Here is an 18,680-nt window from a genome sequence, read left to right as displayed (position 1 = left end):
TGGGTTTCACCAAACTCATAGCTTATAAACGGGTTATAACATGTCATTTATTTATGAAACTATTTTATCATCAAACCCTAAATATATTATTTAACTTTTTTTATAATACATAAAATTAAAATGCAAAAAAAAATATGAATATTAGACACGAAAAAGAAACACAACCCCCGTAACACGGGGAATAAAAACTAGTGAATAAAATATAAGGTGAGGAAATTTCCAATACTCCCTTGTTTTCTTATCTTATATAAATCTATCAAGTCACATAATTGTAAATATGAATATAAATCATGTAAAAAGCACAAATATAATTACGTATGAAAAAAATATCACATAAACTAAAATAATCACGCATATAAGGTAAAATAATTACATGAGGTAAAATAGTGATGCATGATGTTAAATGATTGCACATGATATAAGTTAATTACAAATAAACATAATCACACACATTATATGCGCAACACATATATAATCTTTTAAGAAAAACGATTTTATTTATTAGAGAAGCATAGCAGTGTGGTACTCGAATTAAAGAAAATAAATCAATTTGTAGTTTTTTTTATAAATACTATTGTATAAAAAAATTATCGGTGTTTTAAAAAAGTGGAAGAACATGAAAACAAAAATGTCCACAATTGTGTTCCGTAATTACAATTATATTACCGCCATGAAATCAATGACCCATAATTATTTATACACTTTTTATGACAAAAGATTATTGTATTGTATTATTGACATAAGATATAAATAATAATATTGATAAAATACTTCACGAAAAACAAGATATATAATTTTTTTGCACGACCACCAAACAGAGAATTGCCTAGATACTGATCCGTACGATGTGACTTAATGACAAAAGACCACCGCTAGCTAGCCCAACCCAGTCATACAGAACCTTTAAGCGCATCAAAGTTACCTTCATTTCCATGGAAAACCCACATGCCCGAAGGCCCACTGATGGAATAACTCGGACACCCTCGGAATCGAACTGGAGATCATAGAGATTTTCCTTCGTTAAGCTACCCATGTTTCTCATTAAAGTGTCGTCTGTGAGGATTGAACTCGTTTCCATTGAGAAACTTAAGTTTTCTACCACTACACCATTACAAAAAAAAAAGATATAATAATAATCCTTTGGAAAAATATATACTAGTACTCCGCGTGAATGCGTGATTGCAACTACATCTAGTGATAAGATCGTGCTCTCATTAATATGCTCTATCCAACAAAAATCTATCATATGTCCCAACAACTAGAAATCAAAGTCAAAGTCAAGGAGGTCAACCACCAAATGACATGTAAACTACTAACTAGTGGAAAAAAAGGAATTAGAAGCATATGATTGACTGATTGTATCATGTTAAAATATTCATCACATAAGGCGAGTTGTATAAAATTTTCATAAGAAGTGTATTATATTCGTATTTATGAAATGATGAATTTAATCTCGTGACTTGTTATAAAGAAAAGAATAACCTGGGTATTGATATATTTAATTTAAGATATTATAGCTTTAGGTAAACGATCATGATGTTCTTTTTAAGTGTGAGTTACCTATAATTTTCAAATTTTGAGTCAAAAACGGGTAAATTTACACTACGTATACAAATTTTTGGACGGAAAATGGTCAATTTACACTACTGCACGAAAAAACAGGGGGGCCGGGGCCACCCCGGGCCCTAAAGAATATTCACCAATACCGTGATATAGTCAATGGAGAAGGTTGCTTAGGGCCCGCGTGGCCCCGCCCCCTATTTTTTAATGTAGTAGTGTAAATTTACCCGTCTTCGTCCGAAACTTTTTATACGTGGTGTTCAATTTTGCCGTTTCCGGCTGAAAATTTTTATACGTAGTGTAAAATTTAGCCATTTTCGGACGAAATTTTTTATATGTAGTGTAAAATTTAACAATTTTCGCCCGAATTTTATACGTAGTGTACATTCAGCCGTTTTCGGCCGAAATTTTAGCCCGACCCCCTTCGTTTGTAAAATTTTGTATACATTTTGAGTTTGCCCTCTGAGTGTCTTAGTTCAAGCTTCGTAACTGTAGTATTTTAAATTTTTATTTGATAAAAAGCTAAGCTTAAATGACAAAGAGAAAGAAAAAAAGTATTATATAGCCTTTGGCATGAAATTCCTTTCATGGTGGTCATATGTGGAGGAGTGGGGTGGGACAAGAGAACCTATCCCCATCTCTTTTGGTTACCCAATTTGGTATGGTGCCTTGAACTTTTTTCTATTTTAGTTACATGGACTTGTGTCTTTAATCTTTATCTTGTTTATCATAACTTTTTGACCTTGACTTGACTTAGCATTCATGAATCTTTTGTGGCAATTGAGATGAGTCAAACAGAAATGAACAACTAATATAAATGAATTTTAGTTGGGACTTAGTGTTTCACATTTTACATCTAATTAAGACCACATATATATGTTATGGTAGAATGAAATGTGATGAGGGGTAAGATAAAGATAAATGAATGATCATTTTATTAATTAACAATTGACAAATAAAAATAAATCAAACAAAATGACCCATGCGCCCCTCTTAAGTACCACACCCGTGTCCCCACGCCCCAGTTACGACTTGGTCGTGGTATTCACACGACTTCAAGCTCATGGCCATCTTTGAACAACATTAATAGTTAATCCAATCAACTGATAAGTAAACCAACTAAACATATATTACTACAACATAATTGGATTATAACTCTTAAGAAAGATCAACTTATCTGAAATTTGAAGAATTGCCAACTTTCCTTGGGTGTCTTGATTATGTCTTGGACGAAACACACATCTAATACCGAGAGCAAAAGGTTTAAATCCCAACATATTTAACCATACTTAAACCCATTAAACCATGACGTTGGTACCAACTTGTTATTCACTTATTTGGATGAAGGAAATATTTTTTGTATCCTTCTTTTAACTTTATTTAAAACAAAAGACTTCGATCTAAAGAAGATTCATTAAGGGGTTGTTTAAGATTCCTTATTTTGCCTCCTTATAAATTTTCATTAAGTTAATAACTTACAAAAGTATAATATAAAATTTTTCCTCTTACAATATAAGCAATCTCAAACATCTTATTACTTTTCAAAAAATTTATAAGTTATAAGTTGGTGAAAATAAGCAATCGCAAACACCCACTAAGTGCTTATCATTCAAGTACAGCAACCAATTAATCAACTGAGCACTAACTTTTAGTTTCGGCCTACAAGTCTAATTGTTTTCAGTCACAACTAAATTTAGTGAAATAAACGGCTCCATAAAAAAAACTCAATACACAAAAAAGCTCAAAGAAAAGCCCAATTAGTTACCAGTTAATATGTCAAGTATACTCATAAATTAAAACTAGATATACATTTACATGCATAAACTTGTTAATTAAAATAATCGTAACAGTATTAAAAGATTAGTTTTAAATACAACAACCATACCTAGTAAAATTCCCATAAATTTCATAACTTTTAGCAAGATCTGAGAAGGATGAAATGTAGGCAAACTGTTCCTGTATCTCAAAGAATAAAAGTGTTGTTTTCTAAGAGATCATCGGCTCAGGAGCCAAAAAAACATACATACGAGACCAGATACAAGAAACATAAAAGATTAGTCTAAAATGTCGATTTTTAGTAGGAGTTAAATTTTAAAGTTTGTTATAACTACAAATACAAAAACTTTTCTACAAACTTCGGGTTTACTACTTCAATTTAAAAACATTTCTACATACCACACGAAACCAAATCATAACTGAAATTTTATAAACCTAATTAAACAACTTTTATAACCCAAACACAACAACATTCATTACTACAACACATTTAAACTAATTTCCACATCCCACAAACTAAAGCCATAACTTTCATCCCACAAACAATCATTACAACACATTTAAACTAATTTCCACATCCCACAAACTAAAGCCATAACTTTCATCCCACAAACAATCACCTAATTAAAATTGAAGATTACCACCACCACCACCACCAACGGATGTCGATCCAACAGCAGCCGCCCTACGTTCAGCATGACAGAGTTGGCGGAGTTTAGTCGGGACATACCATATTGACAAGCACGGATGTGTGTTGAATATTGCATCAATGTCCCAACCTTGTCGCGCTGCAATTGTCACCAATGGCTTGTAACAAGCTTGCCTCCATGCCCCCACATTCTCCCCTCTCTCCTTAAAACCTCGCCTTAGTGCGTTCGACCCCTCCTCATCGAGACAATGAAACGCGTAACAATGAACATAGTGTCTCATTTTTGGCTTGTTGATGTAACTTGCTCCAGACTTCTTTGCAAACCTGAACACTTGGTTTGTCACCTAAATAAACACGTCAAGATATTGTAAATGCACCATTTGAAGATATATGTCATATTAGTTAATAACCTTCATTTAGGCTTGTAAACGAACCGAACGAACACGAGCAATGGCATGTTTGTGTTCGTTCATTAACTTTAAACAAATACGAACAGTTATTCGTAAAAATATTTGTGTTCATGCTCGTTCATTTAAAATATGAACATATTCGTTTATATTTGTACATTTAAGATCTAAACGAACAATTCATAGACACAAACGAACAAATATAAACATTAACTAGGCGATTCATCAAAAAACAAATATAAATAAACAAGCATAAATGTTTATAAACAAACATTAATGAACTGACTTTAACAAACATTTATGAATATAAATGAATGAAAAAAACATGTGTTAATAATGTTTGTTTATTTAATTAAATGAACATAAAATTTTTATTAGTTTTCATTTATATATATAAAATTAACGAATATAAACAAATTTTTCACTAAACAAATTAATGAACATTCGGCTCATCTACAAGCTTATTAATTTTGTAGCAAAAATATGGAAGAAATAAGTTTAATTTTAATAATTTGGGAAATAAAGTTGTGACACGTGATATAGCTAGGGTTTGGAAAAGCAAAAGGTATGGGTGGGTGAGAGTGCAAACCGTACGACACGTGTCAAGTAGGGAACAGAACCAGCTGTAGGGTGTGAAGCAGAACTGAGTGAATGATTCTGGGACTGCATCTTTCTCTTGTTATACACAACTTTCTCTAAATTTACATGACAACACAGATCTTTATCACTGACCACACTCAAATCATCACTTCTTTACCCTTTCCATTTTTTAACACTTATCCTACCCATTCCTCTTATAAAATAAATTATAAAATATTGTAACAAATCTTCATTCTCTTTTCCATGTTTATGTTTAATGTTTATTATAATGTAAAAGGACAAATGCAGAGTAAGCTAAACCCTAACATAATCTTGTTATAACAAATAACTAACTTCTTTTAATATATGTATATTTTTATTTCTAGTTTCCCTCTTCTATTAAATAACTCTCTTCTACTAAATTTTTTAACAATTATTTAAATCACTTACAGACACAAACTCATCTAATTATTATCTTCATTTCTTTTTTACTTTTGAAACGACCAACAAAGTAACGCCGAATACTCTGTATGCGGCCCTGTTGGCTAAAGGTAGCCCGAGCGGCCACGACTCCGAACGGACGGAGCCCCTAACGGTCCGCACCAATTGAGGGATTCCCCAGATAAAACCCGAACCCCACGTCCGCCAAACGACACGACAGCGAGGAGCCGGTAAAACCGGGTGAGATCAGGACTCGAACCCTTCACCTCTGCTGTTAAATAATAAATATTTTTAAATAATTAATATTTAAAGTTAATTCTAATATTTTATTAGGACTTACTGCTATTAATTAAATAAAATTTTATAATTTTTAAATCTTCATTACTTTTTATTCTTTAAATCCGGTTATTTAAAACATGTTATGTATTCAACGAATGTAAAACATAAGTTTTTAACCTAGTTAATATCATAACTAAAATTCTAAAAGCACATCATGATGCTTTGTGTCACAAAGGAATAAAAATACCTTAGTGGGACATTTTTCACCTCTCTCTTTAGCAATAGTTTGGACTTGAATCAAGAAATCACGACATTGTTCATATAGATGAAACAAGTAATCAAGTCCATTCTTTTTGCCTCGTGCCACCTCACCAGGCTCCGTCACGATAAACGGATGCTCGCGTTGCCTCTCAACACCGCCGCCACCACCACCATTTTCATCGTCATCACTATCATTGTCATAATTATCATCTCCTCTACCCGCTTGTGAGGATGACCCAATAATTTTCCCCTTAACACCTAGTTGTTTCTTGCTCTTCCTTTGGCCACCGTGCTTCGGTTTTACTGCTCCTCCACATATCCCCATTGCCACTAGCTCCCATGGCCCACCGCCGCCTCCACCACCACTACCCGCAGCTTCAATTTCTTGTTGCACTGGCTCCTCAGACAAACCTAAACATTAATTGTTAGATAAAACATATATTCCTTATATTATCCCATGTGAATGCAAGCATGTACATACACACATTTTGTCTTGGAGTGTACATTGTCGTACTTTTGAATTTGTATTGTAGCACCTTAGTTTGATGGACATGAGAGATGTTGGTTTTTAAAAAGCAAAGTAATATATATTTACATCATATATGATATATCACTATCAAGTTTTGAGCATAATGTCTATAGTGTTATGACTTCTGCATCATTATTACTTATTTATTTATTTTGTAAAAAAAAACGTTTTAAGAATGTCATATGATGTACTTAAATATTGTAACACCTTAGTTAAATCCTGTAGAGCATAATGGCTATGATGTTTGTAATTTATTTACATTTTTTGTATAAAAAAATGTTTTAAAAGTGTACTACATACTTAATTACCATCAAGTTTTGAGCATAATGGCTATAATATTTGTAGTTTATTTTTATATTATTGTTTATAAAAAAAACAATGTTTTAAGAGTGTACTACGTACTTATGTATAAAAAAGCAATATATTTCATTTATTACTCTCAAGTTTTAAGCATAATGGCTATAATATTTGTAGTTAATTTTATAATACTTTTAGTGTAAAAAAACAATGTTTTATAATGTTTCATATTTTATAATGTTTTATGTAGGAAAAGTAATACATATTTCACATATCACTAACAAGTTTTGGACATAATTATGGCTATAATGCTTGCAATATATCTTAATATTTTGTAAAAAATCTGTACATCACACAAATTTTCATGAGTAAATATGTTTAACATTAGTTAAGTAAAACTGTAAAACTGAAAATATTATATAATAAGTTAAATAACAAGAAACCAAGAATTAGCTGTAGATAATCTACTGTTTAATTGCATGGAAAACAAATGCATGAAAAGTCAAAAACATAAACACACATATGAATCATATGACATACCCTCTTGTGACAAAGCATCTAGAGTATTAGCATTCTCAGCCGCCATAATATACCGCCGCCGTGACTCCTCCTCCTCCACCCTACGCCTCTCAGCTCTCACGGCAGCTTTAATCCCATACCTCTCACCAACCAACAACTCCCACCGGAAAATATGACACAAACTGTTCATCATCTCATCAAGCTCTTCATCTTTCATGTCCAACAAAGTATTAGCCGTGAAGCCAAGCTCAGATATCTTAGCCGCCGTGAAGTACCTCACACCGTATGCATGAAACACCTCTTCTAACCCACCAAGATCTCGTGTTTCTCTGAACAAGTAGCTGCCCATGGATGGTGGTGGTTGTTGTGGTTGTGGTGGTGGTGGTGGTGGTTGTAGGGTTATGGGTTCATATACTCTAGCCGGTGGTTGAGCTAAAGTGGCTCTTGTGTCCCATTTGAATAGGTTGGCTGAGAGTGACTCAGGGTCCATGTTTATGTTTATGTTTTTTTGACTTGTGTTTGTTTGGGGTTTTAAAGAGTACTGTTTTTATAATGACCAAATTGCCCTTTTGTCTATTTTAGTATTTTCAGGTAAGTTTTTTAACTTTTTATGTGTTTGTGTGAGAGAGTTTGGGGTGTGGTGGACAAATGGAACTATAGGGTTAAGTTCCAACTGTATTGGGTGGGTGATGAGTAACCAGACGAAATGGGACTTTATTGTTGCTTTTGTTACTTTTTTTTTGTTGCTTTGTTGAATAAACGAATGGAAACAATATGGTATACTAGAATAAGTTTTTTTTTACTTTTGGATTTACTTTTTGTGAAAGTGATTTTATTGTATCTTTTGTTGTTGCATGGATGTACTAGAATATTTGATCACATGTCTTTCTATTCACTTGTTGATGGTTGAAGGAACAACAAACCAAATTAGCTATAGAAATTATAAATAAGTTACTTGACTTGAGTTTTACGAGTATGTGGGAAATCTGTATTCGGTACAAGACCTCATACCTGTAAACCCGAACATCATTAGTCTTGTGACTAAAGAGTGTAGAAGATGATTGTACATTGACCAAAAACCGTCTATTGGTACTAGATGTGAGCAGACATCACTCTCCACAACTTTGTTCAGGATAACCGTCCCTGACCCCTCACCTTTAATTAGTCTTAAGGCTATCGCACATATTGGACTGTAGATATGAGTCATTATGCAAGAATATATTGCGAGGTGGCTATTTATCTCACGACACACGGATATCGTTTGAAAGGATTTTAAACCGCCTAGTTGGCCCATGCGGCAACTAATATTGTGTTTCGGGTACCATATCTCTTCAATGTGTGTTCAAGATGAAAATTATCTTGAAATAAACTAAAAGAAGTTAAGATAATAGATCGTGATTGATGAAAATTTGTTATTTTTTTTTGTATATAGAGCATGACAAGTAATCTCGAACCTTGTTATACATGATGAATAACATGACATGACATCTAATTAAACTTTGCAAAGAAACTTGAAACACTTTTGTATATATTTGATTTTGTCGTTCGTGAATTTGATATTAACAGGATGGTATATAATTCCCAACATATAACTTATTCATAATATAGTCGTTTGGTAGCCTGTCAATAATTCTATTAAGAGGATAGCTATGAATCAGAAGCAGATTGTGTTTGGTTCATTTAAAAGTCATCACTGTGAATAGACATAGAAGAAAATAAATATTACGTATTGTAAATGAACAACACTAGAATTTATATACTAAACAAATTATGTTAGTTAATATTTCGACGATTAAAACCGTAATAAATAACTTTATACAATTGAAAAATATTCAGTACTCAGTAGTGTCTAAGTTCATCGATCTCGAACTTTATCAACTGTTAAAAAATACGAAAACTTTTAAATTTGTTTTCGTCTCAATATGTGTGGAATTAACATGGCAAAATATTCCATTCCTTTAAGAAATGACACATGTTTTGGTTTCAAAGATGAGAGGTTTAAGAACTGACACTACAAGAATTTGACCCTATATAGACAACATTATAGCGACCACAAATGTTGTCACCATATATTAACTTATGGCGACAACAAGTCGCTGGTATAAAGATATTGTAGCTTTTGACCGGTCAGACCTTATAGAAACAACAAGTTGTCGCTACAAGTTAAATTATTTTCTTTTTGAATTTTTAAAATTATAGAATAATAGATAATCATAAACTAAAATTCGTTTAAACTTTGTAGCGATGACCTGTCGTCACTACAAGTTAAATTATATTCTTTTGATTTTTTTAAACTACATACAAATATATAATAAAAACTTAAAAAGATTTTTGACCGGTCAGACCCTGTAGCGACGACTGTGTCGTCGGTAGAAGTTAAATTATTTATTTATTTAAATTGTAGAATGATAAATAATAAATAACTTAAAATGATTTTTTAATACGTAGATCCTATAGCGACAACATGTCGTCGCTACAAGTTAAATTATTATTTTTGATTATTTTAAATTTGTTACGTGTAGCGTGGATTGAGGCTAGGATTAGAAATTTTGAACAAGCGGGAGTTATATATATTCTCCATATTTACTGTTTTCACGCTAACATACACGCATAGTATAAATGATCGATGCTCATATGCATGGATTGTTTGTTAGCTAGTGGGGCTAATCGTATGTGGTATGAGAAGTGTAATAGGGGGGTCTTGCTCATAAGTCTATTACGTGTGTTATGTGTAAGGATGGCAATGGGTCGGGTTTATGTATTCCCAAACTCATACCCGGTTATTAAAATCCATCCCAAACCCGTCTCAAGCCCGTCGGGTTTTAATCAGGTAATTACCCGTCCGGTTTCGGGTTTTCCAATCGGGTTTCGGGTTTCTAATCGGGCTTTGATAAAATACCCGTCGGGTATACCCGGCTCGGGTTTTGACAAAATATAACTAATCGATTACAAATATGGTTACCATAAAGATAAAATACCTCAAATAATTAGCATAACCAAGTTTCGACAAATAATTTATTTGGAATATAGTTTATTTATAATATAATAATCTGTATCGGGTACATCGGGTAAATAATCGGGTAAACGGGTTTATGTTATCGGGTAATCGGGTATATTAGAAATCCCAAACCCGTCACAAACCCGTCCTAAACCCGCGAAAAATTTTGAAACTAATTTCAAACCCGTTCCAAACCCTAATGGGTCGGGTATTACCCGTCTCATTTACGTCGGGTTTCGGGTTTTTCCATCGTGTTCGGGTTTCTTTGCCTTCCCTAGTTATGTGATATCAGGCTAACTGATGTTTGGCATAAAAGCATGGCTTTATGATTATATGTTAGTTTCTTGTCGTATGCATGATGTAATTGACGTGGCATGTCATATTCGGGGAATGTATGCCATGACCGTGTAAATGGGGCGTGTTGGTGCGGGGTAGACGTTGTGTTAAGACGACCAAGCCATACAACATGGAAAGAGAGACGATGTTGCATGATAGTAATGAGTCATATGGAAAGGATACAACAGTGTGGAGTTGTCATGGCGATTATCTGTTGATCACGTTTGTGTGACGTGACTACGCATGTGTTAGGGTTCCCGCTATTGTGTATTTATTTCTATGTAAGTGGTGACGACGGGATTTTAATTTGTTTGTGCACTATGTGAATGTGTGGGTATGTTTTTGTTGCTTAAGATTGCATTTGTTATAACAGTCTGAGTAGCGTGTCAGTATACGTGTATATGCATCAGGGTTCGAGATGTGGGTTCTGGGTGTAGGTATATGTCTGGATGTTGCATTGTAGTAACGAGTCCTATGGGAAGGAGACAACCGCGAGGAGTTGTCGGGTCAATTATCCATTGTTTTGTTTTAGTTCCAATACTGTAACGAACTTTACAAAAACTCACAAGAATGTTGATTTTTTTTAGTTATGGTAACAAAGAACGTGACAAAAACCGACTAAGTTTGCATAGACTGGCCACTTCCACGCTTGAGATTGACAATCGTCGGTTTTTCCAATGCACGAGTTTTAATGATCGACTCTACCTCATTGGCGATATTGTTTTTTTTGCATTGACTGGCCACCTCCACGCTCGAGTTTTACTAATCGACGAGCGAGACTGGCCACCTCCATTGTTTTGTTTTTTTAGTTCAAGTATCATATCGAACGTAACAAAACCAACCGAATGACGATATTGTTTTTTTGTTTAGTTTTAGTACCGTATCGACAAAGGTTGGCTTTTACCGACACTTGAGTTTTACCGAACCAACTGAATTCATTTACCGCCCGGGTAAAAAGTTATCAATTTTTTATGCCTATTATATATTTACTCGTTGCTATATGTTTTTTGCTGATTCTGATTGAATGTATGCTTATTATTGTTAAAGTTTATATTTTTATGCCTGTTATATATTTACTCGTCGCTATAAGTTTTTGTTGAAGGAATGGCCGATGTTGCTCGTTCACACGGGGGAGATGGTGGGAACGGACCACCCCGTAGGAATTCAAACAGGATTCAAAAGGGTTGCGAGTCTTGTAAGTTACTTGTTCCATTCAAATTATATATCTTCATATTGAATATATATTTTTTTTTCAATTTAATAACTTTTAATTTCATGTATTAATGTAGCCCAAACCAAGAATACACGTTCCAAGGGTAAAAACATAAAGTTGTTTGACAAATTTAAATGGAACAAAGGCAAGCAACTATCCATTGATGTTGATCACCGTGGGGGCCTATATAAATTTGTTGGAGAGAATTCGTCGGATTTTATACGGTTAATCTCGAACGAAGTTAAAGATGTTCCATTCTATTATTCTAGTTGGCAAAATGTTCCAGATGAGTTAAAAGACAGCATATATATCACACTTTATGTAAGTATATAATGTAATGCTTTATTTGTATTCTAGTTTCATAACTTTTAGTTGTTTTCTAACTACTACTTTTTTCAGCAATATTTTGATCTCACAAAGTTTCAAAACACACGTCACTGGAAAAGGAGTTGAACACGGAATCACCGCTGAATGTCAAAGAAGCTACAGGGAACGAAAAGGAAAAATGCAAAAACATTATAAAAAAGTTGGTGGTCTTGTTGATGCTGAAGCTGCAAAGGAACATCCCCCATCTGATTATGAAGATGAACCAGAAAAGTGGGTTGATCTCATTGATATATTGTTCAAGGATCTGGCCTATATTAAACGGTGTGAACAAAATGCAGCAAATAGAGCAAAACAACCATACACAAGCTATCATGGGAGTCAATCATATGCCCAAAAGCGATACATGAAGGTAAGAATTAGAGTCTGCTGTTATGTAGTGGTTTAATATAGTTAGTTAACAAATTAGTTTTTTTAGTCCCACAACACCTCCATCATCTGCTAGCTTAAATTCTGCGCAGCGTGCAAGCTAGTAGTTCTAATTTTTGACAGCTTATATATGCATTCTTTTGGTGGTGACAGTTGCCTGGGCACGGGAATTGTATTGAAAGCTTTGAAATGTCACATCGCAAGGAAACCACGGGATGGGTAAACGATGAGGCACGATTGGACTTTGTAAGTAAATAACTTTCATGAAAAATGATTTGGTATGTTATTATTTGTGGGTGAGATTGACCCGATCTCACTTTAAAACACTAAAAGTTTGAAATTCAATATTTTAAAGTGAGTTCGGGCTATTTTGACTAATTTAAGATAAAAGTTGGATATATTAAGTGTGTTGGGTATGGGTCATTTGACTCATTCAGATGACCCTAATGCACCTTAATAGATTTAAAAGACCCAACTTTTAGATTAGATTCCGGTTCCACATTAAACGACTCAAAATATGCAACTTTAAGTTTAAATTGGTTAAAAGGACGCGAACTCACTTTTATAGACTAAAAGTTGTTGCTTTTAGAGTAGGTTTCTCGAAATTTGGGAATTATTATCGTTTATTATTTATAGTTCTACCAGGTTGGTTATCGATTTTACACAGTTATGCTGCTGAAATTTTCTAAAAACTTTAACATACATTTATTGTGTTTTTTTAATGTAGGACAAGATCCAAAATAAGGCACACAAAATGCAAGGCGAGTCCGATGAATCTTCACCAATTGATGATATCGAGGTCATGAAACGTGCCTTAGGAGAAACGCGCGGCTGTATTCGGGGTGTTGGCCGTGTTGTGAGAAAGCCAACCCCTAATGTGTTCTCGAGTACGTTCCCCACCGCACAACAGAATTGGCGAGACACCGTTGGTGAGCAAATGAAAGAACAAATTGCAACAGAACTCGAAGAACAGGTTAACGAGCAACTGAACCAACATTGGGAAAGAATGCAACAAGACATGGAGCGACGTTTTCAACAACGAATGGAACAACAACTTGAACAAATTCGTAAAGACTTTGAAAGAAAATATCAAGGTGGTAGGCGTCGTGGTGATCGTCTTGGTGATCGCAGTGGTGATGAAGATAGTTAACTGTCATGTTTACTTTTTATTGGTTTGTAGTTCGACTATTTCGGGATAGTTTCGTTTGTAATGCACTATTAACTTGGTGATATTTTGGTTTGTAACGCACTATTAACGTTGTGATATTTTGGTTTCTAGTTTAGTTCGATATGTTTTGGCATATTTTTGTTTAATTATTGGAGTTTTAAGGTTTACATATAGTGACGATTTATTGTTTCCACAAGCTTTTATCTATAGTGATGACATATTGTCTCCATAATCTTTTATCTATATCAACATGTTGTTTCCATAAGCCTTTAGCTATGGAGACAACATGTTGTCTCCACAAGCTTTTACTTATCGCGACGACAAGTTGTTGCTATAACAAAAATAATTTAATATATATACATATTTTTAAAATTTAGTAAATATTAATAAAATAAAATAAATGTTTCTGATTTACTTTTAATAAACTTTTGCACAAACTTGTAGAGACGACAAGTTGTTGCTACATAGTAACATATAGCGACCACACTTCTAGCGATGACTTTATGTACATATACCAACGAGCTTGTAGAGACAAAGGTTGTAGCAACGACATGTCGTTGCCATAGCATAAAAAGGCCTATAGAGACAACATGTTGTCGCTATAGAACTCAAAATAATGGTTGCTATAAACCAAAAACCTTGTAGTGTGAAGTTGGTTTAATTCTAAGGGGGTGTTTGGTACAGAGATTTAGAGGGGTGAGAAATGGAAAAAGAAAAAAGTCTCTTGTTTGGTAGGTTAGTAAGAAAATAAAGTGGAGAAATTTTTCCCACTTCTTAGAGAAATTCATTTCCCCCCATTACACAGAGAATTGCAATTCTCTTTCTCTGCCATTTCCCACCCGTCTCCCCCTCCCACTCAGGTCGCCGCTCAGCCTCCTCCCCCTCCCCTCGTCGCCGCCGCTCAGCCTCCTCCCCCTCCCCCTCCCCTCGTCACCGCCTCGTCCCCCTCCCCTCGTCGCCGCCGCTCAGCCCGTCTCCCCCTCCCCCTCGTCGCCGCTCAGCCTCCTCCCCCTCCCCTCGTCGCCGCCGCTCAGCCTCCTCCCCCTCCCCTGGTGGCCGATTAGTTCGATTGGGGTTCGATTAGTTCTATTTGAAGCTGAAACTGACCAACTGCTCAGGTAATACGAAGCTGTATGTCTCTGTATGTCTGTAGATGCAAATGTTTGTGTTGTTTCTGTATGTCTCTGTATGTCTGTATGTATGTAGATGCAAATGTCTGTAGATGCAAATGCTTGTGTTCCTGCTATATAGATGCAAATGTTTTTATTTTTGGACCTTGAAAAGCTTTCATGTTCATTTCATGTTTATTTTAGATTTGGTGTTGTTCTATACTAGAACTCATTTCTTAGTTGTTCATTATGGTGATAAATTAAAGCTTTTCATGTAAATATTTTTGGGTTTATGTTATGAATTGTTTCAACAATTGTTATATTTTTATGTGTAGATGGCAAGATCACCTTCCAGACAAAGAATAGTTGCCATAGGTGCATTTTATGTCATTTATGTTATGATTCGTTGGTGGATGTTGTGTACTTATCATTTGCGTCGGTCGATTGAGTCAAGAAATTTACATAGAAAATATTTAATGAGTTACCATAATAGGCGTGAAAACATGATGAGGATGGTTTATGAAAGTGATGTTACGAGTGTTGTTAACATAAGAATGAATATACATGCATTTACAACACTTTGTGATATGCTTGAAACTAGAGGGGGACTAAAGAATAGTAAAAACATGCTAGTCGATGAGCAAGTTGCTATGTTTTTACATACCCTTGCTCATAATGCAAAGAATAGGATACTAGTCAATAGATTTCATCGGTCCGGGGAAACTATAAGTCGGTATTTCAAGTTAGTCTTAAATGCTATATGTCGATTACACAAAGAACTCTACAAGTCACCCGTGCCAGTGCCAGATAATGAAACTGATGAAAGATGGAAATTGTTTAAGGTTAGTCAAACACATTATTTTATTAAAAGATATTTTTTGCTAACATAAATTATTAAGTAATTTTTTCTTTTATTAAGTAAATTATTAAGGATGTTTCTTATTAATATTTATTTATGCACTTTATTTGTTTCTTATTCTCTGTTTATTTATGCACTTTATTTGTTTAGAATTGAATTTGGACAACAGTTGCTGATGAGATAATGCTTCAGCTGCAGCTGCAGTTTATTTGTTTCTTATTCTCTGTTTATTATTCTTCCTTTTGTAAGTAGACATGGCAGATTCAAATATACTGAGAGGAGTTACTAGGAGCAAGCATACCTGGACACATGATGAAGATACAAAGCTAATTGATGCGCTAATGGAGATACATGCATCCGGAAAGTATGCTGGTGCTGACAATGGATTCAAACCAGGTTATTTAAATGGTGTTCAACAATTGCTAGATGTAAGTCTTCCTAACTCTGGCATCAAAGCAGAACCACATATAAAGTCTAGGATGAAGACATGGAAGACACACTTTAGCATTGTATATGATATGGTGCATACAAGTGGGTTTGGTTGGGATGAACAAAAATCTTGTGTTATTGCCGATGATAGTGTTTGGAATGAATACGTGAAGGTATATTCTAAAAAATATATTTTTTAGATTTTAAAATTTTGGTCTAATTTATTTGTAATTGTCTTGTAGTCTCACAAAGGTGCTGTGAATTTTCGTGACAAGTCATTTCCTTTCTATGACAAATTGTGTACCATATTCGGTAAGGATAGAGCTACTGGTAGTAAAGCTGTTGACCTTGGAGAAGAAGATGTTGTTCAAGAGACGCAAAATGCCTCACCTGCTGATATTGAAGACTTTGATTTTGTTGATGAAGCCGTTCCAAGTGTTGTTCGATCTGAAGGACCAAATGGTAGTGTAACAAGCAAGCGTAAAAGAGGTAGAAGCACGGATGCAGATGAGATATACCGAGAGTCTTGCAAAGAAATGAAGGAAGTTTTGCTTCGATTTGGGGAGATGGTCAGTGAACAACTTAACAAAGAAGTTACAGAGGCTCATGAAATCTATGCAAAGGTTAGTGATGAGTTGAAAGCTTTACCAGGTATCACTACGAAAAAACGGTTCAAAGCAGCTCATTTGATTGGTAAAGATGTGGATCTAGGACGTTCTTTTCTTGCCTCGACAATAGAAGAGAAAATTGAGATGGTCGAGTTGTATACCGATGGTTCAATGGGATAGTTGTGTATGGTTGAAGTAATTTTTTTGTTTCACCGTGGTTGAAGAACTTGAAGTACCTTTTTTTGGTTTCACCATGGTTGAAGTACTTTTAACTTGCAAGTATGATTGATGTTTTTTTGCTTAAAAACTATGTTTATGCATGTTTGAATTTATGGGATACTTGTGTATGGTTAAATTTATGCATGTTTTTATATGTTTTTTTATTTTTTAATAAATATTTGTTATGAAAAAAATACCTGTGCAAATAATAAAGTTGATATGATTCTCTGTTCATTTCCTGTGTACCAAACAAGAGAAATGATTCTCAGCTATATTTCTCTACTGAAATCTCTGTACTACCAAACAGAACAGTCAATTCTCATTCTCCAGACTAATTCCATTTCTCTACAATTCCATTCTCTGTATCATTCTCTGTACAATTCCATTCTCTGTACCAAACGCCCCCTAAGTTCTAAACATTGTCGATGGTGAAACTATCAATGATGAGGATTTTGCACGCACAAAATCAACAAAATGCTCGTGGATTGATGTAATGGATCAACCATCATTGACGCACCATCAGTCTCAAGGTTGACGTCACAAAATAAACTTACATCGAACCCTTCTGTCGCCTCCTGAAAGAGTTAAAAAAAACAAGAATTTGATCACTTCATTTCAACAACGGTGTGAAAAATTGAAAATACAATCATACATGATAAGTTGAAGTTTATTGGAGATCAGCATAATCACTTTTCAAAGTTTTGAAAAAAAATCTTGAATAGCTTATATAAACCAATTAACTGCTTTTGTAAGCATGAAATTTATAATAGTTACGTGAAAAGAAATATGGAAGGAGTTTTTCTTTAAGAAGTTTTCAAATTCAAAAGTTAGTTTATAAAGATGATTTGATTAAACGATCCAAAAGTTATAAACAACTTTTTGGAAATGAAAAACAACTAAAAAGGACTCTTTGGAAATAAGAGAAAGGACTCTTTTATTATACCTATCCTAAGAGAAGATATATAACTTAGCATGATCAACAAATAGGTCTCTTAGATTTTTTTTTTTATTTTTTTTATATATTTAAAACTTTTTTCATTATATAGAAACAAACCCGATGGAATCACATTTTGACTTGGGATTCTGAAAGTGCACACGATGGAATGAAATATGTTTTCCTTTTAATATTTAATACAAACCTTGCCGCGGAAAACAAACCCGATTGACTGGTACAATTTGTGGTTGTCGGACCTTGTTCTTCGTCACCCTATCTATCGTCAAATATCACCAAGGGTGGGATTGGAAGCAGTTCGGAAAAGAATGGAGACAAATGAGGCTGACCAACAACCCGTGGAATGATTAAGCTTATCTGAATTTTATATCGACGACATGGCCTTGAGACAAACTTTTTGTAACGACATTGTTTTAATATAGCCCTTAAAGAAACAAAGAAAGCCAAAAAAGATTCAAGAATTTTATATACATGTCATTGACATAGGGTTCCCTAAAGACCCCCAATTTCTTCTTTATTCATGAACAAAGAAAATTAAAAATAAAAAGGTATTTACTTCGACAACATGTCTTTGAGATAGGTTCACTTTGCGGACAACTTTTTCACGGGTTCCTCCAAAAACATCTCAACATGTGTTGTTGTAAAAGCCATACTTTGATATTTAATACACACCATGTCTCGACGGCATACCCTCGAGATAGCCGGCCCTATACCGGCGACAAATATCGATATAGGGTTG

The 18,680-nt window shown here is 34.3% G+C and overlaps 2 protein-coding genes across 3 annotated transcripts; one reads left to right on the top strand and one right to left on the bottom strand.

Annotated features, from left to right (window-relative positions):
- Positions 1-3,911: 3,911 nt before the first annotated feature.
- On the bottom strand, positions 3,912-8,212 carry LOC143545652 (floricaula/leafy homolog). The gene is made up of 3 exons (XM_077037498.1): positions 7,319-8,212; positions 5,939-6,363; positions 3,912-4,329 (listed from the first exon to the last, which is right to left on the bottom strand). Exons 1-3 carry the CDS (start codon positions 7,785-7,787, stop codon positions 3,961-3,963), a joined length of 1,263 nt encoding a protein of 420 aa, XP_076893613.1. The 5' UTR covers positions 7,788-8,212; the 3' UTR covers positions 3,912-3,960.
- A 7,768-nt stretch (positions 8,213-15,980) lies between these two features.
- On the top strand, positions 15,981-17,085 carry LOC143545651 (uncharacterized). 2 transcript variants are annotated; one of them, XM_077037497.1, is made up of 3 exons: positions 15,981-16,335; positions 16,405-16,965; positions 17,034-17,085. In XM_077037497.1, the coding sequence occupies exons 1-2, from the start codon at positions 15,988-15,990 to the stop codon at positions 16,948-16,950; spliced, it is 894 nt and encodes a 297-aa protein (XP_076893612.1). In that variant the 5' UTR covers positions 15,981-15,987; the 3' UTR covers positions 16,951-16,965; positions 17,034-17,085. The 2 variants fall into 2 exon arrangements, with proteins under 2 accessions (XP_076893612.1, XP_076893611.1); XM_077037496.1 differs by lacking the exon at positions 17,034-17,085 and having other exon boundaries at positions 16,405-17,015.
- Positions 17,086-18,680: the final 1,595 nt, after the last annotated feature.

The sequence above is a fragment of the Bidens hawaiensis genome, unplaced genomic scaffold, assembly GCF_021521415.1.
Source record: "Bidens hawaiensis isolate Kalapana, Puna unplaced genomic scaffold, B.hawaiensis_p1.1 tig00013988_1, whole genome shotgun sequence".
Classification (NCBI taxonomy): Eukaryota; Viridiplantae; Streptophyta; class Magnoliopsida; order Asterales; family Asteraceae; genus Bidens; species Bidens hawaiensis.
This window is presented reverse-complemented; position numbering and strand designations above follow the sequence as displayed.